Genomic DNA, 22292 nt, shown 5'->3' with positions numbered 1-22292 from the left:
CCTTTCCATTAACTCACAAGGCGAGGTTGTCTGGTCGCGATGAACTCCGTGCACAATTAGTAAATCCCATCTTGTAGCTGGCAAATCAGTGACCAGCAGATGAAAGGGAGATGTTTTAAAAAGGCCTCATTGAAGAAAGGGTTTTGGGTATCAAACATAATTAGATACATGAAGGGTTTTGTTTTGGGTGCCTTTAATCTATTCTATCATTTGCAGTCATTGTCAGCAGGGATATACAGCAAACAGTGTTCCCTATTATTAAAAAGATTCAGCGATGGTGTAATACTTGGTTGCAATCAGCCTCCTATATAACTAGAAAAAAAAAACACTTTTTCATATTCCAAACGTGCTTTGCTCTCATTTATGTGTATTTTCTCACCCATCCGAGAATTCAATTTGACTGCATATAATGCCTCCGCTCTCCCTTCGCATTCTGTATGTTTTCATTACTGTAGTTGCTTACTCTGTACTTTTTTTTTTTCTGAATGCACAAACAGCTCTCTCTCTCTTAGTCCGTTCCCTTTTTACTAGTTAAAGCAAAGGCCAGTCCCCACGTGGGAGTCTTTATCATAAAAGAAAAGCACAAAAGAAGCGGGACTGTTTTGTGGCTTACAGGTAAATAGGATTTCCACAGAGACCCAGACAAGAGGAGGAATTATCAGCACAGCGTGTGCATGTTTTCTTTCGTGGAGCTACCCACTCAGCAAGAAAAGTGTTCCGGAGACATGTACTTGCATCGCCCTGTAGCGAGAACCTAGTATGCTTCTATAGTGTATTTCACAGCACATAATTGTTTTTTTTTTTTTTTTTTATGGTATCGTCAGTAAATGAGAGTAATTTTTATCCTTGATGTAGCTTTGTTGGCTACAGTAGCGACTCGAGCGTTTAAAGGTTTGAAGTCCCAGAGGGCCACCCACACCAACTGCACAGCAAGGAACTTTGATAACAATGCATAGCAAGTGATGTATGCCGCTAATGCCGGGGAGATGTGAAATGAGTTGTTTCATATTTTGTCTTTGTCAAATCAAAGCTATTTTTCCCAGAAGGAGGCCAGCTGTCATTAACCTCGAGGCAGAAGTAACCTATAGCAAAAGCATCAAAGGCCACCCGCTGTGAGGCTTTCAATCCTGCGGAGAATTATAGCAGCCTATGTAGATTTTCATACTGCAAATTCCAGAGCTCTCATCAACACACTGATTAATGTAGAATGGAAAGTTAGGATCGAAAGTAGACTCTAAAATGATGTGCCCTGAATTGTAGAACACTGTTTCTGGTTCTGTGTCTGGACACAGAGTCCATTTTAGTTCCCAGCACAATTTGGCAACTTCCCTTTAAATACAGGGATTGGAAACTGGCTGCCTACAGTCTTCATGCAGACCCTGAACACACCCTGAATGGGTCATCAAATAAATAGATAAATAAATTGTACGAAGCCTAAAAAAAAAATCCAGAATAAATTATGATTAAGATTCATTCTTTTCCATTAAAAACAGGAAGTTATCCAAAATAAAACAAATAAAAAAAACATCTTACGTTTAAAGAGTATATGTCATCCCAGCCTAAACAGTGTTTTTTTTTTTTATTCAAAAGTAAACGTTATACTTGTAAGAAAGTAAAACAAAGATTACATTTTGCTTTGCTTTTAGTTCAGCATCAAATATAGTCTTTTTAGAGTAAAAATGAATTCTAGATATTTACTCTGTCTGCAAATCCACAGGTTGCCAACCCAGAGCATGTAATATCACCAGTCACCAGTCACCACTAGACTAGCAATAGTTGTGCTTACACTATGTCCTCTATTGGGCTATACTACAAAGTGAGCAGGCTTTATGATTTTTTTGCTGATTTGAAAAGAAGGTTGAGTGATACACCCTTTTTTTTAATGCATAAATTAGTTGTTTTGATATTCAGCTGTTTTGTCCAGCTTGAATTGGTATTTTTTGCCATTTTTATGTGAGAGCCCTTTGCTCTAGAAAAGTATCCGTTTTTTTTTTTGTTTTTTTTGCTTTTGTTTTTAATTCAAACCTTTATTGAATTGGCTTAGCAGAGTGGCTCGTTTATACATGTTTTAAGAAATATATCGTGAAAATTAAATGAACTACATGTGTGCACATATTTGAATAAATGTGACCCCCCCCACCCTCCAACATCACTAATAAAAAATGTTTGCCCTCTCCAGCATTTAGTAGTTCATCCCTGCTTTCTAGATCAGAATGGAAATGGAAAAAAATCTTCCACTGTCGCATTCGTAACATTAGGAGTCACTCTACATGTATTTTTTAATTAAAATGTTATCATTATGGACCAACGTAAAAGTGGGTTAAAATTTGTCAGTATTGAAATGTAAAAACAACAAAACAATCAGACCTTTATTCCAAGCTGCCATACAATTGTAAAGGGTAAACCATCGTCAACTAATATAATTCCTCGATAATGGCACCTGTTTATGAATTAGCCTTCAAATTCATTTCCAACAGTTTTTTTTATGAATATGCTTTTAGTGGATTAGTATTCCTGTCATCTACAAGTTCACACCAACAGAGTAACCTTCCTGCAGGCGTTTTCAAACAGCAATATTATTTCCATAATTTTTTTTTTGCCTTTTTGCAAGTTTGTTAACAAATGCGAGTCACAAGCAAGATAGTCTCTACATAGAGAGGCCTACCGATCGCTTTCATTCTGAGCAGACAAGGACGCAGGTGGCAAGCAGCTAGCTATGTAAGTCGTGTACATCGATGTCCCTGAGATAAACATGCTCTATTAAACTCAGGTTTACTAATGCTTGGACAGTTCTGTGCTATGTTTCAATAAGAACACATAGATTTTGAATTGTCTCTTGGTTCAGTCCACTTCTCAGATAAACCTTGAGAGAAAGCCTGCAGTGTTTCATGATAAGCTCCCATTTGGCTAGATGGACAATTAAATACATTAGTAGAGCACAACTTCCCCACCACTTCTGTGCCCCAAGAGATATATCTCATCTACTGTATACATTTTTTGTAAACTCAAAATCCAAGCTGGTACAAAAAGTCATCGGTGAGGGGAAAAAAAGCTGAAATTCTGAATCAACGAGCTTACATTCAGATGCATATATTGATCTAAGGTCTGCATTATCCTGGCTCGTTTTTTTTTATTTGTATGTTTTTTTTTTTTTTTTGGTTGTAAGTATGTTGCTTGGTTTGCCAGATTACAATGATGCACAGCACTTCCGAGTTCCACTAACCTTTGCGGAAAGCACCGGCTTTGGAAGCACCCGTTAAATACGGGTGTAAGTTTAGAAGAAAATGCAGCTACATAATTGCATACCCCTATTTCCTGCTCTAAACTCCAGAATAATTCAAAACGTTCCCATGCCCATAGACCAGAATGTAATCTGCTGAATAATAAACAACAAACTTTTTCAATATAGTTGATGGCATAACATTTAATATTGAGTTGTGCACTTCTATCCTCTTTGGGCCCAATTTCAACGTTTTTCCTCTCTGAAATATTATCCTGGCCGATCATCCTGTATTTTATAGGACGGATTATACCTGTTCCAATATTTTTTACCCTCACGGGTGTGGTAAATACTGAATTTGAGATGTTAAAGGTCAGAGATTGAATCTGGAACCCCTTTACAAAGCCCAACTGTCATTACAAAGTGATTAAACAGTAGTAACAGTATTCAGTAGTTTAATCACTAAATGTGATTGTGATTGTGTAAGTGTCTTAAGCAACTGTGATTTGAGTCATGTGCCCTCCTGTTTTCAGGTCATTTCAATTTCAGGTGTAGCCTGCTCTCTGGATATTATAACGTCACATCCAGTACCTCTAGCGGTGTAGCAAAACATTTGTTAACCAGGGAGTGGCCTGCAAATATACAGTCGATTGAAAAAAGCTCTGCACTCAACTGAGTTCTATTCTATTCCATTCTAGATTTTAATTTTTGTTTTAGTTATGCTTTTTAGGGCTGAAAATTTTGAACTGGCACCTTAAGATACAAATGTAATCCCCACAATGCCATGTATCCTATGCAACATATGCCCTGCTTTGTGTGTGTGTGTCTGTGTGCTTGTGTGTGAGATGGTTTGAAGATGTGTCAGCAGACACATATAGACATACACACGCTTACATACTCCCACGTCGTTCTTTGTTGGCATGATTAATAAGAAAGTCTTTTGCTGTTTCACGGGAGATCCAGCAACACATGCATAACCGATCCATTTGATTTGCGATCAAGGTATTGGTGATTCCGGCAAACATCCATCTGGATGTCTGTGAGCATAAAAGATATAAAGGTCCAACATCCCTATTACAATGCCAGATTTATGTGATGTAAAAAAAAAAAAAATAGACAAAGTTGAATCATGTCAGAAAATCATTTATATTCAGAACATCTTCGATACAACTATATGGTTCGTACTTCAATTCAAGCAGTAGTCCCCTGAGAAGAAAAAAAAACCTTGAAACCAGGTTGCAAATGTGCACAGCATTCAGTTGGCCATTAATGGCTTGTAGCTAGTTCACGGCATACAAATTCGAGATCATAAATAATGACAAATGGCAGATTCCGGTGAAACAAAGGGTAGCAAGATAAGAAAAACATGTATATTTTCATATTTTTCAACATTAATATGTATAGGCCGCCTACTGACTCTATCAAATACACATAGGGCTATGGAGGGCTAATTTAAAGAGACAAAAAAAAGAAGTGAACTCAAATAATCTTTTTTCAATGCAAAAGTACAAAGAAAAAAAGAATGACAACAATAAAGTATTATTCGATTATTGCAAAGTGGAGCTTCATACAACAGCAATACTTCGATTGTTGCCCCACTTAAACAGAAAACATTAGTTTGCAAAAACCATCTTGACATATAGTACGGCTCCATATAATTGTATTGGTGCACCACCTAGTGGCCAAATAGCTGATGGTATTATTATGCTCAAGACATATATTGATCTAATAGTTAACAGGCTTTCATGAAAACAATATTAGCACATGAAGCTTACAAAGAAAAAAAAAGAAATAAACTTGTGAACATCCCAAAAAGCATTAGGGCTGTATTACCAAAAAATATAAGATGTCATTACAAACTATTCATAGTGGCTCTGTTTTTGGTGTTCAAATTAGAAAAGTGCAGTCAAGCTCAGTCTGCTTGTCAAAAAGAAGAAGCACCAGCTAAAGAAGAAGACTAACAGGAAGTTAATTACCTCATAGCTAACAGGCACCTCTAAACATGGAAAATTGTTGAAGCATCGTCTGTGAGGGACTTTCAAGATTCTATTACAAGTGTAATTTATGTACAGTATGATATTATTTAGGTGTGAACTAAATGGTACTGTTTGTTGACCTTAGAATTAGTGCGCTAGCGATCACATCTAATGATTCAAGTTTTGTTGGTGTCTAATAATTAATATTTGCAAACTATAATAAACAGTGAGTACTTTTATCACGTTAAGTTGCGTTCAACCTAACTAAAATATATTTCTTTTTTAAAAATGTGTAGGAGTGTCAATTACCCGAATAGTTAATATAAAAACCCTTAAGATCATTCATTTTCGAAATAATCAATAGTGACAACCCTACTCAATACAGACTGAATTGTTGGTGGTTTGTGGCTTATTCAGTATTTAATAATCCATCGTGTGCGCCCACTGCACTCTCATACAATGGTTTGTATGAATTAGGTCACCTTCGTTATTCTGTGCTATTTGATTATGCAGAGTGGTGGACATGATGATTAAGGGCAATTTTATCATGCTTATGTTACTGTCAGCGGTATTTGCACAAGAAGGAGATTCCTAGTCTTTTTTTTTTCGGCTCAAAAAATGAAGTACACTTGTAGTTGGTCCTCATTGACTTTTGTTGTGTGAATGTATTGCATGTGTATATATATATATATATATATATATATATATATATATATATATATATATATATATATTATATATATATATATATATATATATATATATATATATATATATATATATATATATATATATATATATATATATATATATATATATATATACACACACATACACATGCAATACATTCACACAACAAAAGTCAATGAGGACATGCAATATATATATATATATATATATATATATATATATATATATATATATATATATATATATATATATATATATTCAAATCAGAGGTTATTCTTGTCCAGAAGCACTTGACACATCAATCATTCTCATTCAATATAATACTTCAGTTTTAATAGAATACACGAGCATGTCCCTACAGTACACTGAAGAATTACACAGATAAACAAATGTTCAGCCTTGCTTCAAAGTAAAGTTTGTTCCGTATATAATTTTGCGCGGCCAATGATTATACTACAGTGACACGGCACCACCGCTGCAGGGCTAAGCCATCCTGTGCCACTCTGATGACAATGTAGTTTGTAATTGAAAATAAATTGAAAAATCCTGACTCCGTAATGCATATCCCAGGTAGAATATTTAAGTGGAAGGCTGAAAGATGGTTCATTGTAACATTCTTTCACTGTGACTTTCTTTGTTTTCTATACCAGTGGTTCCCAAAGTGGGGTACGCAAACCGCTTGGGGAACTTTGTTTTAAGGCGTTTTAAAGGGTACGTAAGATTTTAACAGAGGTTTTTGCAAATTCTAATTTCATGCTTTTTAAAAGGATAGTCCTCTTATTTAGCCACTTAGCAGTAAAAAGTCAAGTAAAATTTACAAATGTATTTGTATAGCCCTCACAGGTGAAAAATGAATCACAGATAGCATCACACAGAACAATAGTTTTCAAATTAATTTGACAGCTAAATTTTAAATTATTTTAAAAACACATGTCCATTTACTGTTGAAATGACATTACCTGTGGTCCAGGCGCTGGTAACAGCCAATCACGACTCACCTGTGCATCAAAGGAAGCCTTCAGCACAGAGATGCATTTTCAATTGAAAGCCGGCGGCAAAATTTGTTTTTAAAACAATTAATTGTCACTCTTAATACATTTGTAATCAAATCAATTATAGACAAAATCATCGTTTATTTCCTGCTGAAAACTGCTAAATAGATCGACATTCCTTTCAACGACATGAGCGGAACAGCACTGATTTATTTTTAAATTAAGAACAAATTATTGGAACATGATGAGACTTCAGGATAAACTGCGTTTTATCCGGATTCACGTCATTAGTGACAATTTTCCGGTAGATGAGTAGAATAAAACATAGTTAATTTTTTATAATGTTATTTTTTTTTTTTTTTTTCCTAGTTAAGGGGGTACATGGCTGGAAAAATATTTCACAGTAGATAATCAGTGAAAAAATATTTAAGAATAATGGTTTGTTTCGTAATGATTGTACCAGTGGTCAGTGATCTTCAAATAAAGAACTCTAACCAAAGAAATTAATCTGCAGGGTGTCATTTTTAGCACAGTACATCTAAGCTCGGTATTTAAATTCACAATTCCACAATGCAGATTTGCATTGATCTAGTTTGGGCATTCGTGCTTTTTTTTCGCTTCCATGGTCATTTGGATTTCTAAAGGATATCAAGGTCAGACTTGGTATGACTCAATTGACACTATAAAAAATGCATTAGCCTATCTTAGTCATATTTTTCTGTGAAACATTAGCATCCATTCATTAAAAAGAGAGTCGGTCATACCTGTTTTGACCTCTCTTCCTCCAGGGGTGAAGGCGGTCTTCTCGGGCCATTATCACCGGAATGCTGGCGGTTGCCATGGCGGCCTTGACATGGTGGTGAGTTCGGCCATCGGCTGCCAGCTGGGCGAGGACACCCACGGCGTCAGGGTGGTGGTGGTGACGGAAGACCATGTGGTTCACCGATACCACAGCCTGGAACAGATGCGAACGGGAGGGATGGACGAGGACCTTAGGAAGCTCCTGCAGGCATGAATGTCTACCAAGTCTTTTCATTTATATTTTTTCTAATTAAGTGGAAATCCATGAATCGTACATGTTCCCTGGGGTTGCCATATTATCTCATTTAGTTGCGGTGGAACCTCTAAAGTTGAGCAATAATTAGTATGATAAGATCTCACGAGATTAAAATGGTGCAAGAGTCTTGTCCCTGCACAGCAACAGGTCTTTTTTTGTGAGGGGGCTTTTTGGGCCACAAATGCTATGGAATACACAGCAGAATGTGTTGAATGACAATAAAACACTATGCTAAACTTCAAATCAAACCTACCAAAATAATATATAGACCCAAATGACTAGGACTGCTTTTATTTTGAAGTTCTTCCCAGAAAAGCATGTCGCAACAACGGCAACAATTCTTTCTCCAGCTAACAGAGCTCAGGTTGACTGAGGTTGTTTTTTCTCAATCAAAGAAGTGAGCAGACTGAACCACCGTCCGAGTCCACCCTTGTTCACACGCAGTACTATTACTAAAACGGAGAAGATCATGTAAAAGTTTGGGTATGAACACAAAAATATATGAAAGATTTAAGAAGGTGATTTATTCTGTTTTGCTAAAATTTTTACATTGTTAACGACTATTATGGTAATGGGCGAGTTGGGGGGTACAAGTAGACGGAATCAGTTGGGTGTTAGCAGCCAGAGGCGTTTGTTAACCAAGGTTGTTCCACATTATTTTCAATAAAAAAGCAAATAGATGGGATCAATTTCTGAATCCATCCATGTTCAAAACGGCATTAACATGATATTTACACTGTGTTAAGAATTCCTCAAGCGCTCCAGTTTGTATTTTTTACTTACCTGTGTTATCTTATTTCAAAAATCTGCTTTTACTTTCAAAAGACTGCGCTGTATTTCCTGTTTACATTCCCCATTCATTATTTAGCTTTTAGCTGCGTTTGTGTTAGCCAAGGTTGTTACCCTCTTGGTTTCAAGAAAAGAACTAGCAGACTGACCTAATGTTTGAGTCCATCCTTGTTCACACGCAGGGGCATTAAGATGATTTTTTTTTTTGCGATAGGAATCCTTCAAGCGCTTTGGTTTTTAATCTTCGCTTATAACTTACTTTGAAAATGTGTTCTTTCAATCTGGAAAGCTGTGCTTTATTTCTGTTTCCTGTTTTTACCTCCCTGAAACTGCTCGACTGTCTTGCCTCACTTTTCGTCTGCCGTCGTACCAAATACTTCCGTTAGATGTCGCCCTGTCACCCAATTATGCAAACTTCATTGACTGCAATTCAAATGCGTCGCATGTTACGCCGTCCACGTAGTCGATCTGAACAAAGCATTATTTATTTACCGCAACGTAAGAATGAAAGAGCCGCAGGTTGCTGACCCCTGCTCTCAAGGAAAAACTATCGCCAGAGCTTACATAGTTGTGGACCTTGTTTTCCAAATTGTGTAGGGGTGTTCAAAAGGTTCCGCCATTCGGTGAATTCTTTTTCAGAGTTCTCACCAACTATACAATTTGCTTATTTTGTCATACATGAATTCATGCTAAATCCTGGTGCTTTTTAAGCCACGGCATTGTACAATGTTTTGGCAATCTGAAGTGCAGCTACAAATAACACGCTTTTATAGCATTTGAAGCGTAGCTCTTTGATGTCTGGATGACAAAAAAAGAGCGCAGTCGTTTTAATGGGTAAAACGATTAGAAGTAGCCTGTTGATGTTGACAAATGTGATTTAGCTGAACTACCCAAAAAAATAGAAATGGATTTATCTATGCAATGATGCCCCCCGTGGGGTTATGAACAGCATTTAAATGATGTCAGGGCATACTGATTGGGTGATGATAACTTGAGATGCTATGACACATGATTGAGGTAAGATTTGATCTGCTTTAACGTCCTTTTTTTTATCTTTTGCAGAAAAAGATGTTTTTTTTTTTTAATTACATCAGCATTAAGGATTTTTAATAGTTTGTGTCTGAGCTAATCTTTCTCTCGTTCTCAGATTCTGAGCAAATAATCCCTCCTAAATTAATTTGTTTTCTGTGGCGTGGATTGCAAGGAAATTTCTTGTATTTTACAGCTTGATGATGAAAACAGTCTTTAGATCTGTTTTTTTTTTGTATCCCTGTGATAAGGATTTTCTCATGTATCTTGCAAACCTTCACATCTCATCTTTCCACTTCATTTGAAGCGTCTTTGCAAAACAACATTAAGTGTGATCGCCTTATTAAAAGAAGTCAATTCACGGCTGGCGAGTCTTGCGGTAACTTTGTGTCATTGATGGTTTTGGAAGCAGAGTCAACGCTAAAGACGTCTTGTTGAAACAAATGCGCGTTCTGTCCCAATTGTTTCAGTTCAATTACGCGTGTAGAAATTCACACAACCGCCCAAATGCGATGAGATCGAGTTGTCATGGCAACCTTTTAGCAACACATCGGTGTGTCTTGTAGAAAGTGACAAAAAGATTGTACATTGGTTTGTGTACGTGTAAATGTGTGTACTTGTGTCCATCCGCCGTCTGCTTGTTTTCATAGGTGATTTTTCCATCAGCATCACTATCACTGACCTCATTTCACACTGACAGTTTCTGTCTCTTCCCTTCCAAAAATGTCAGCAGGTGATGAGGGTGGGGGCTAATGAGTATGATGTGTGGAAGGCCTTCTCCTTCATTTCCTGCCTGAGAAAAAAGCTTACATCCTTTTTTTTTATGCTTTCTCCATAGCCAAGCACAAATCGCATTAATAGCTTCACCCGGTGTATTAGTGGGTGTCACATGTTTGAGATGTCTAATTGTAATGAATGACCATGGAACTCCCTTTGATGTGATTGGTGATATTTTTATAATAAATGTTGGTTTTAATGTGATTGCCGCTGCACATTGTCATTTTTTTCCTCTGTATAGGAGAACATTAGTTGATTGCAATCATTGATTCTAACAGCCGCTGTTATCGAAAGCGAGCATTTATTCTATAGCCTTGATCTCCATCTTAAAGTCTGTACTTGTACGCCCATTGTGCTCAGTAGTACTAATGAATCATATTCATATTATTTATATGCACCTGTGGCTTGTAAGCAAAGTATGACATTGAAAAAGATGCTAACAGCCTCTCAAAATATCAACACTTCTTATTCCGGCCCTTTTTTCTCATCTTGTGATCATTTTCTTTTGCCTTGACAGTAGCAGCTTGTTTTTGGGGTCTAATAAAAAATAAGTACATTGTTTGCGGAGCCTCAAAACACAATACAGCATAGATGTCAAAGTCCAGTCCTCGAGGGCCGGTATCCTGCAAGTTTTAGATGCTTCCCTCCCAAACAGACCTGGATCGAATGATTTAGGATCATTTTTAAGTTTCTACAGAGCTTGCTGATGAGATATTCGTTTGAATCAGATGTTCTGAGGACTTGGAAAACATGAAGGACTCCGGCCCTCAAGGGCCGAAGCTTGACACATTTGCAATACAGAGTCAGTAGATGTGATGGTCAATTTTGTTTGTTTTGGCCTAATGGGCAATGTTTTGTTTTTTGTTTGTTTTTTACCGCTTTCAAACTAAAAGGCCAACTTTGTATTTGAAACTTTGGTTTATAACCAGGCATGCACATAGCTGGTACGCATGCGCAACAGAAAAACACTGATGTGTAACATCGTGTGCGTCACTTCACGCATTTGCGTATCCTAACTTTCATCATGACAACAACCGAGCCTGAGCTGAACTTTTTTTTTTTTTTTCCTGAAACGTGGCCCCAAGATTTGCCATGGCTTGAAGCACACCAAAATATGGTGCAAGATTCACCACTTATGTCCTTAGGTAGCTGACAAAACCAAGCCGTTTGATACAGGGTCAAAGATTTTCAGTTCTCCTTCATTTGACAAGTATGATAAGAGCATGTGAATGTAGTGCAGCATATGGCTAACAAACAAACTTATCGAGATGCAAAAGCTAATTTCTCTCTTGTTAGGTTGCGAGACAAACTGCATGAACATTGCTGGCTCTGTTTAATAGATTTCTCCCCGCCTTCCATAAAGCTTAGCATGCACGTCCCATGTCTTTGTATTTTGAGGATATTTGTTTGTTTACTGAAGCAGCTAGGACTGATGCGGCGCTTTGTGAATGAGGGTGTGAATTACTTTGTCAATCTACAGTGAATTTACCGCTGACTTCCTTGGACGAATTAAACTGATTCCTGAACAAACTGCACAAGCTATAACTAATGGTCTTGTGAAACGTTTTGAGGACGCAGGCTTGATTAATACGTTTCCACTGTGTGCGCACAGACAGTGCACTTAATGTAAGAGGGACACTGACAATGACATTGAGGAAGACTTTTTATTGAACGAAAGAGTCTATGTGCACCCCTGAATACAACAATTTCCCGCACCTAATTTCTGAGATTTCAGGTGTCTTTTTCAAAACATTTAAAAAGGATCAAGCTTGAGATATTGGGACATAATTCCAAATGGTAAGCTTGCCGCTGAGGTTATTATAGTTAACAAAAATCTGAAACTGTGATCCTAAAAAAACAAAACATTTTTAACCAAATTAAAAAATAAAAGTAGTTAACTGATAAAACTTTAAATATTCTAGCAAATATTTCCTTTGTTTTCATTTACGTTTATTCCTGTACATTTGTAGCTACAGAAAAATGTCCCAGTTATAATTTACTGCTTAAATCTTTGTCTTTTATTTCTATCTGGCTTTTGACAAATAATCCAATATTTTCAATGAAACTAAAACTAAATAGCAAAACTGATAAAGATCGCAATGAATCATCTTTTAAAAATATCTAACGTAACAAAAAGTCTTTGAAAACCAACTAAACAAAATAAAGGCTCACTGAAATGATAAAACTAACAAAAAAGGCCCCACCCAATATTTATGTCAAACTGGCCAAACTTTATTGTGTACACTAACAACGTTTTCTTGTACAATAACAACCCATTTTGGGGGTTGTTTTGTGCAGAAGAATGCAGAAAATTGGATTAAATGTACTTCATTTGGGTCAGTTCTTTTGGTTATTTTGAACCCAAATGCTTTTTGAGTGTCGGATTGTGACTTCGACAATTAGAAAGACACCTTACTTGCAATGTCCATACGTTGATTTACTCTGTGCAGGAAAGCATTTTCATCTGTCTTGCTAATTTGGCTTCAAATAAGAACAAATAAACAAATGTGATGTATACATTTAAAACAATTAAAGATTAAATTAAAATTAAATTTACATTTAAAACCATCAATGAAACCAAGTGATGACGTTTAGTCAGAGAGACAGATTGTTTTTATGATGCCATAGCGTCACTCAGTTTGTTTTAGAATTCTAGTGACAGTTTTGTCTGTGGCCTTTTCAGAATGCAGTTCCCCAATTCTGTTCACTAAATGGTGATAAATGTGACAACGTGTCCATGCACCCAAAGTTGCTTCATCCATTTATTCTGTCCATTTTATTTTTGACCGATACAAAAGTCTGGCAAGACAAGACGCACTTGGATACCAATCAAAATACATCGAATTTAATTGTTGTACATGAGTCATATTTTAAATGATCGTTATGCCTCTAGTGAAAAATAACCTTTTTTTTAAACATGGGCTGGCAGTTAAATGGCCTCAAAAACAAAGCAGCAGTTTAATTCATTCTCAGGATAAGCAACATTTGCTCTCCATTCCAGTCATTTCTTTTTCTTCTGGCCGATGAGAGCTAGGAGTTTTTTTTTAATCGATTCCCACGCCGTGTTTCCTGCCACTGGAACACAGATGAACATGCAGTATAGGCACTCTTACCAGCACTTCACTTAAGGAAACGACACGAGAGAGCTTTTGCCTGCTGTCAGAGCGTACAAGTCCGATGCAAGAGTGCACAATTCAAGTGGAGCTCGTGAACTTAAGGGCAAAGGACACGTTCTGAATGTGCACATAGGCTTCCTGCTAAATCATCAGGGACGGGCACATAAAAGCCCGAGTGTTTGCTTTTCTTAATGAAAGCCGAGACACGGTGCTTATGAAGTGATAAACGCAGACAGGGTGCCAGATATTCTTGGCTGATCCAAGCTTACAGAGGAAGAATTCATTCAAGGTTCATCACTTTTTTTATCAAAGGCTGTTCAATTACATGCTCCGTGACACTCCTTTTGTTTGAATATATTTCTCAACACAAATCTCATGTTAAAGCTCGGATATGGACAGCAATCCCTTTAAATTCTTACCTGGAGTCTAAATGACTTGCATTCGATTTGAGGGATATTGCCGAAAACCATTTCATACTTGAACGCTTTCTCACGTACAGTAAATCTTGGAGTTTATTCTTTGATTCTGCTTGTGTGCGTAAGTGACAAACAGACTTACTCTGGCAAGCCTTTTCACTCATTTCATATTTATACATATCTGATACATATCTCATATCTGACCCCTGCCATATGAAGTTAATCCGTTCTGGGGTTGGAATCGTAAGGAGAAATCGTCGTATGCAGAGCTATAGAAACCGATACTAATTAGCTAATGCGTGTACAACCCCAGGTAAAAACATCAAAATTGTAAATACATATTAAAAATTGGTAACAAAATAGTATAGTAAGTGCTACTTAAACATAAGTATAGGCATATATACTAGCAATCTTGGGACCCATGGCTGACCAATTAAAATTTGAATTGAGCACTAAAATACACAATGAATACGAAATTGTAAGCACTCACACGAGAACAAATTTTCAACATCACCATCTTGAAACCGCGTCGCCAACCAATAGCAGACCTGCATCTTGGTGACTCCCTGACATCGACCAATAGCAGACCAGTATCTTAGGGAGTCCTGACGGTGACCAATAGCAGACCAGCATTGTAGTGAGGTAGGCAGTAACGCGTGTGTTTATGTATGAGCGCACGCACACTGACCGCCATGTTGGAGAAGTTGTTGTTTTTGATGTCATAAGGTGAAAAAATATTCTAAAGAGGGGACAAAAAAAACGTCGCAGTCCACGTTGTAAGGTGAAAAAACGTAAGGCAGAGATGTCTAGGCACCTACATTTTCTGCATACATAGTAATCATGTCATGTTGCCATGTCATACATCTGTCATGTTGGAGAACGATGAGGACCCGACAGCATCAATAACGTCAGCCATCGACAATGACCCGACAAGAAAAAGGAACTAAATACATGCAAAACGGACGAAACAGCAAGTAACACCTGGGCAAGACACAATTAGAGCAGGAAGCTGATTGACCAGAAAAAGGGAAGCAGGTTAATGCGGACGGGTGTACGCAGTCACACAAACAAGAACCATGAACTAACATGAACAAAAGACCAAACAACCCAGAATGTGAAAAGACAAATAATAAAAACCCAGAGCAGAAGAGAAAAGAAAACCCCGACACCAACCACTATACAACAAACACCACCCAGGACATAACAACATGAATAACACTTTTATGAATGTCAATTAAAACCCAGGCTGAAAACAGACCCAAAAACTTCCATCCATTACTCAACTTCTGAATGGAAATTGGATTTCATGGTGATTTGATGCAGAAATGTGAGAAATTCAGATACGTTTTCATGCCACTGTATAAATGCTTGGCCGGCCCATCATATCACAGCCTTGTCATTTATTCACGCAGGTGTTAGAAGTGGGCTTGGATTCAAGTTGTACATGCAAATGATCAGGGTGGCACCGGGTCTTGCTGACAGAGTGAGCCATCTGGACCGCAGATAGCCGGTGACAACGGCCCACATCCATCGCTGCGTCCTGCCCTCTGGGCTTGCGGCCAGCTGGTCGGACTAGGAGAAGTGGCGGGGGCTCGGTTCCTAAATAGCCCGCTAAGTGACAGCATGTTATGATGATTCAGCGATTCGTTGGGGGTCAACCGTTTACAAGATTTGGTGCAGATGTTTGTCATGCTTACGTTCCAACTGCCGCATAATGCTAAAATATTTTCCGGGGTTGTGCATCTCTCCGATAAAAGGTGATTTATTCTGCATCTTGATGCACGGGGTATGAAACAATTCAAGATGGAACGATTGGATTTGGTTTGATTCAGTGGGATTATGATTTGATATGGCTGTATCTTCTCTCTTGTTTATTTACATTGCAGTCTGAAGTGGGATTCTTTCGTTTGAAGTTGCATCAGATCCTCCTGTACACTTGCATCAAACAATAAGCATTCATTTTCATACTTGGGAAGATCAATTTCTTGCATAATGTCTTTCACTTCGCTTCAACGGTCTTTCATCATTATTACTTTTTTCTTCAAGTGTTGGCTTGAGTTATTCTTCGCGTGACTGCACGCGTCAAAATGATGTTATTTCGGCAACCAAGGCCTTCGGTGTCCATAACAGCGGAACATATTTTCCTCAACGCCACAACGTATCTTCCGGAATTTTTTTACTAACGGACAACATGGCGGACGAACTATTGCTTATGGAAGTTCGCCGGTAAAAACACCTTTATGCTTCATCTGAAAAGCTATACCGTGATCTAAATACCGTAAACAACTCCTGGCGAGCAACACGTTGGGGAGAGATTAGTAGTTTGTTTAGTTTGAATGGACTAGGATTCTCTACCTCTGTTATAGAAGTGTCTTTTGTATGCTGTAGAGTCAAATTACTGCCACCTATAGGATGGGAGAATACCAATAATACAACTTGCCAATGCCATCAAAGTGAAAGGAGCACAGCACTGAAGATCTAAAAAAAAATCAAACCTGAAATCCATTTAGCCTCTGTGTGTACTGTCACAGGTGAAATTTGCCTGTTTCGAAAAAGTCGGAATCAATCATAAAGTCCCTGCTGTCTTGAGATTTTTGATTTTTTTTTAGCCAGAAGATCAATTTCCGCTCCGGCAATGCAGCACTTCCCACTGTCATCACAGCACTCTCCCCTCAATGCTGCATAGACCCCCAGGAGCGTGTTGGGTGGAAGCGTGTTTCAGCTGAGTGGAAATATAGTCGTTGCAAAAGCACCTGCCATGCTTGAGGTAATGACTACGCACAAACATACTGTACACATACAGCTGTGTTGTCTTTGTTTAAAAGCATACTGAATATACAGTACATTTGATTGACGTCAAACTTTTTTTTTTAATTTAATTTAAACTTGATATTGATACCATAATTCAATAGAAGTAGGCTTGGGAATTGTTAACACAATACTCGAGAAGCCATGCTAATTGCTAAGCTAATCGATCGTTTTTGTGAAAGCCCGGAAATACAATTTTCACAAATGTGTCACCCAAAACGCAGAGCATATCAAACATTGAACAGCAAAATATTACAAAATTCAATAAATAGAGAGAAAATTATACAAAAAAAAAAAAATTCTACACACACGGCTAAACAGGAACATTGCTATAATGTATCATACTGTACATCACCTGGGAGGAATGTCCTAAGAGATTATCGGTAAACTAAACTAATTAGCCATTCCAGCAATAAAACAATCTTTTGTTTGGAATTGATTTGATAACAAAATTATTCTTCATCCGGAATTAATGCCTCGAAAAGTTTTTTTTTTTTTTTCCACTTGTTCTCGACTGAAAATGACATCACATGCTCAAGGCTCAGGGGATGTTTTTCAATTTGGGTCACGGTATATTCTATTTTCATCTTAGACTTATCATTACAAATCAAACTATTATTGCACTTTTCCTTACTTGTTTCAAATAAGAAATGAGAAAATCATTCTTCAATATTTCTGTATGAAATTCTAATAGTGTGTTGTTTTCCTGTTTTTAACACTTTAAACATCGTTGATTTTCTGTTTGATTTTGCTGTTCATTTAAGGCGATAACACTAATTGAATAGAGTAGAGCCTGATTTAAATACTAACTCTTGCGGAATTGAGAAATAATGAAATAAACGTTCATTTCTATGTTTTTATGGCCATGATCGCACGCCCGCAATATGTTGACATTCAATTTTAATCCATCTTCGTAATTAGCCAGGCACCACCAAAATAGAGGCAGAGTGATTAAAAGAGGAAAATCCAATCAAACATGCTTCTTATGACACATTGGCTGATGGACTGGACGCTGAGCACATGGAAACAATTACCCTTTCACACACACCGTCAAGTACACAAACATGCGTCCAAGCACGTACTAGGTCAGACACACAGGCACTTGTGCGTATTCTGCCATCACAATGCTAATTAATCCACATATCTGTTCCCACACAGGATATCCTTGGCTTTCATCCCATCCTCAATTAGATTGAATTTCCAACTGCTCGGTTAGTGTTTGGATTAAGCGGAATTATGAAGGAACTCGAGTGTTTGAAATCCTGCCTTGCCTTTGACCTGCTGCGTCAAGCGTTTGACAGCTATCTGGCTTTAAGAGGGATACAGTCGGTGTGTATTTTGCTACTTTTGTGCACGGGAGCTTGTGCGTATATACGCGCATGTTTGGCGGCAAAACCTTCTCGTTACTATGTGCCGTCATGACCTTACGTCACACTTCTTAACTTGTCTTCGTTTTGCTGCTCAGCTGAGATGCTTGCATTCTTTTCGCCACCTTCTAGGATCTTTTGAAAGCCAAGAGCTGGAGTTGTGGATAATCACATAAGAGACTGAAAAATGTTTTACCAGGTGGCAGCTTTGAAGCGCCATGATGACAAAAAAAAGTCTGTCAGAGTGATACTTGAAATGCAATAGTACAAACGAATTGTAGTGAGTGAATGTGGGAGAACACTTGAGATGTGACGATTAATCGACAACTAATCGCTAAATTAATCCTCTAAATAGTTTTTAAAATTATGATTGATGATGGTTATCATGATCATCTCCACACATAAATCTGTCCAAATTTCAGTGGTTGACAGATGTCTTAAGTCTTTCATGAAACAATACTTGATTATAACATTGTGTTAAATAAATGACTAGACGTGGGCAACTTACATTTTTTTTGCTGGTCCGACATTCGTCAGATTCCCTCCGCCTTTCAGTCACCGTCATTCCGTAAGTTTTTTTCAAACCGGACGAAATTGTAATCGTCGGTCCATCAATCCGACATTTGACTTTTTTTTGGGGGGGGTGTCCGTCATTTGTCAGGCACTTCTCGACCTCTGTCTTCACGCATACTAATTATTTTTTCTGTTTTTGTACTTACACGTATCTGTGGTTCTACAGTTACACTGCAATTGAAATACAACACAGTAATATAAGTGTAACACGAAAACAAAGCCAGCTAAGGGGGGTTAACTCTAGGCTATAATACACGATAATTTTTATCAACCCACATCTAAAGAGAATTCAGGTTGGATGAGAGTGCAATTTGCAAATTGTAATTTTTAAAATCTAGCAATCATTTAGAGACCTAAAATTGTCCAAATACAAGGATTTTCAGCCTCTTGGACAGTTGATGTTATCAGATTTCTTTAGAATTTTTTGAAAAACACTTCATTGTTTCAGTGGTGCGACAAACACATTTACAAACATCTGCTATTATTCTGAAAATTTGCCATTTTTCCCACCTGATGGATAACTAGTAACCAAGTCCTTTTTTTTTTAATTGATAGTTTTCTGTGCTAATGAAAGAAAAACAAAAAAGCCAGATTCTTCAATAAATTGGAATTTGCATGGAACTTTTTTTTAACATCCAATTAATTGAATAATCGACAACAAATGCATAATCAAAGCAATCGAATTATTGATGACCTATTAATCGTTTAGGGACTTAAAATTGTCCAAATTCTCACAATTTTAACCTGTCACAATTATTCCAATAACATTTCTTTAGTATTTCATGAAATACTTACTATATCATTGTATTGAATATTGAAACCTTAACAAGCATCAGTTTATATTGTGGGTGACAATTTTAAACACGTTTGAACTATTTTACGACATGATGCATGCAGACCAAACCAATAACCAAATCCTATGAAAAAAAAAATGTGTGTTCTGCTTTTTTGGAAAAGAAAAAAAAAAGTCATATTCTTGGATGGAAACTTAAAATGTTTTTTACCATCTGAGTAATTGGTTAATCGACAACTAATCAAGAATCACATTAATTGCTAATGAGCCGTTATGTGAAATTTCTTTAGTACTACATGAAACGGACTTGCTTGTCTGGTGAATCAAAATGCAATATTTACAAACATATTTTTACTGTGAAAAATAATGACCACCTTTTTTTTTTGCCTACTTCCCAAAATGACACAGAACAAAAGTAGTGACTGAATTTAAGAAAAAATATCAGTGTATTTTCTGCACTAAAATAATGGGGTTTTTTTTCTTTGCCAGATTATTTGATTATCAAAATTATCGTAACACACCGATCAACCATCACATAGCCAGCCCACTGGCGCCATTCATCCAGTCTGTCTTGAATTATTCATCTAATACTCAATAATCTGCATCTTCGACAAAAATAGACATGTGACGTGTTTGTCTTGCTGTATTCATCTTTTTCTAAGACAATTTTTTTGTCCTGCAAGGTTTTATCCGTGACTTGTACATTGCTTTCCACGCGGTGCTGCTTGACCCAGCCCCGAGTGACTAAAAACGTGCTCGTCATCCTCATCGGTACTTAGGGGGGTGCCGTAATAATCCCAATTTGTGAACATGCGGCAGCCGCAGCGGCGTCATTTCCACCGTAATAATAACCTTTCTTCCCATTGAAGGTGAAGGTGTCGAGGTAATAAGGGCTGAAAGGTTGAAATCGAACACATGTAGTGCCAAGTATATGCGTGCAGCAGTCGAGAACCGCTCTTAACGCTAAAAGGCTTTCGGTGAGTCATGTCGGGTGCTAGATAAATCTGTCGTGTGGTCAAAGTTGATGTTATTTGAAAAATGCTGGCGGATTTGACACGACGCAGCATATTCATTTCCTCAAGCACATTTGAGGAATGTTTCATTTCTTTTCCTATACAGTACTATAATACTGTAGTGGAAAAAAGAAAGAAAATTGTATTGCTTTATCACTTGCTGTCACGTCTACGTTTGACTTGATGCTTTTTCATTCTGACGTCAAACTGATGCTGAGGGGCACGTGCGCATGCATACCAGAGATGATTTTATAGGCGCATATGTTGACTTGGGGGGTGTGCAAACGTTTTTGAACACCATTATAATAAATTAGTTGCTACACTTTTGTAGTGATATAAAAAAAGAGTAAAATTATTCAGGCAGGATAGACACATATACCGGGCAGTAACAAATAGGGATGGACCAGAAGTGCAATTACATTTCATTGCCTGCCAATCGTCTCCATTAGAGTAAAGCAGGCAATCGTTGTGAGAAGGTCAGCCATTGCTTCAAAATAACATCATAAAAATGAAAGAATGACACAAATGTCCTTGGTTTGCTTTTATTTTGAAATTCCCCCTGGTTGTGACAACGGTCAACTTGATCATCTTTTCCTCCAGGAGCAGCGCTCAGTGTAAACAAGACTGAGTTTTTTTTCGATTTATGTTTTTTTTTTTTTTTTCGCAGATTTTTCCCCCCCATGTTTTGCGATATGATGCTGACAGCTAACACTGCCTCGGCGGGCGACCGGTCGGCCACAATCGACGCTTTGAGCATCCTTGACTTAGGAGGACGGGCATGTTTTTAGTGACATGCATGATGGCACAAATAATAACATCAACAAAGCTCTGATGGAAACTCAAAGTGTTTTGTTTCGAGTTAAAATATTGTCACATGTCTATTTATTTATCAACACCAGCGTTTAATGTTCACTTAATTATGATCAATTAAATTGCTCTTAATTTGAAAAGATACGGCTTTATATTAGATTAGCTGATACCTGCAGAAAAGCTGTTAAAGTTTTGCGTACCCCCTGAAGTGCTGTCACGTACCCTCAAGTGTACATTACTATAGATAAAAGCTACATTGTGAGAAAAAGTTGGATGAAATTAAAATTTCAAGGTAACAACATACATATAAATGAATAAATAAATTAAAAAAAATGAAAAAAAAACATATATATATATATATATATATATATATATATATATATATATATATATATATATATATATATATATATATATATATATATATCTTGCCTTTCACCCAATAGTTGGGAGACGTTCCAGTTAACCCTTACCCTTACCCCTTTTGTTCCGTTATGTGATGGCGACATCTGGTGCATACCTCAAGTACTGCAAAAAATATTGACATCATTTCGGAGCAATTAAGACTGCACCTTCATGCTAGACATTTACTATAACCACCACGTCACATGTTCCTACTCCATAGTAAACCGAGGCCAGAAAATACATGGCTGCTCTTCGACAAATATAGAGTGAGATGATTTAGCCAAATGAAGGTTTAATGGAGACTGGATCCATTTGTTTCATGGACACGCTCATTCTGCCTGTTTGGCTCGTTACAAATGCGTAATTCTATATTTAGTTCAAAAATAACTTCAAATACAACCGGCAATAAATAGCATGAAATGTATTTTTTTGAAGAACTGCGCATCTCATAGCTTTTTAGG

General features: G+C 37.2%; 1 protein-coding gene across 1 annotated transcript in view; it reads left to right on the top strand.

The window, feature by feature from the left end:
* cpped1 (calcineurin-like phosphoesterase domain containing 1) overlaps positions 1–10734 on the top strand; it is a 38474-nt gene extending 27740 nt beyond the window's left edge. The window contains exon 6 of the mRNA XM_088439823.1: positions 7667–10734. Coding sequence (XP_088295949.1) covers positions 7667–7893 — 227 coding nt within the window. The 3' untranslated portion in view covers positions 7894–10734. The remainder of the gene's footprint in view (positions 1–7666) is intronic.
* Positions 10735–22292: the final 11558 nt, after the last annotated feature.

Source organism: Hippichthys cyanospilos, chromosome 17, assembly GCF_059441005.1.
Source record: "Hippichthys cyanospilos isolate Australia breed blue-spotted pipefish chromosome 17, RoL_Hcya_1.0, whole genome shotgun sequence".
NCBI lineage: Eukaryota > Metazoa > Chordata > Actinopteri > Syngnathiformes > Syngnathidae > Hippichthys > Hippichthys cyanospilos.
This window is presented reverse-complemented; position numbering and strand designations above follow the sequence as displayed.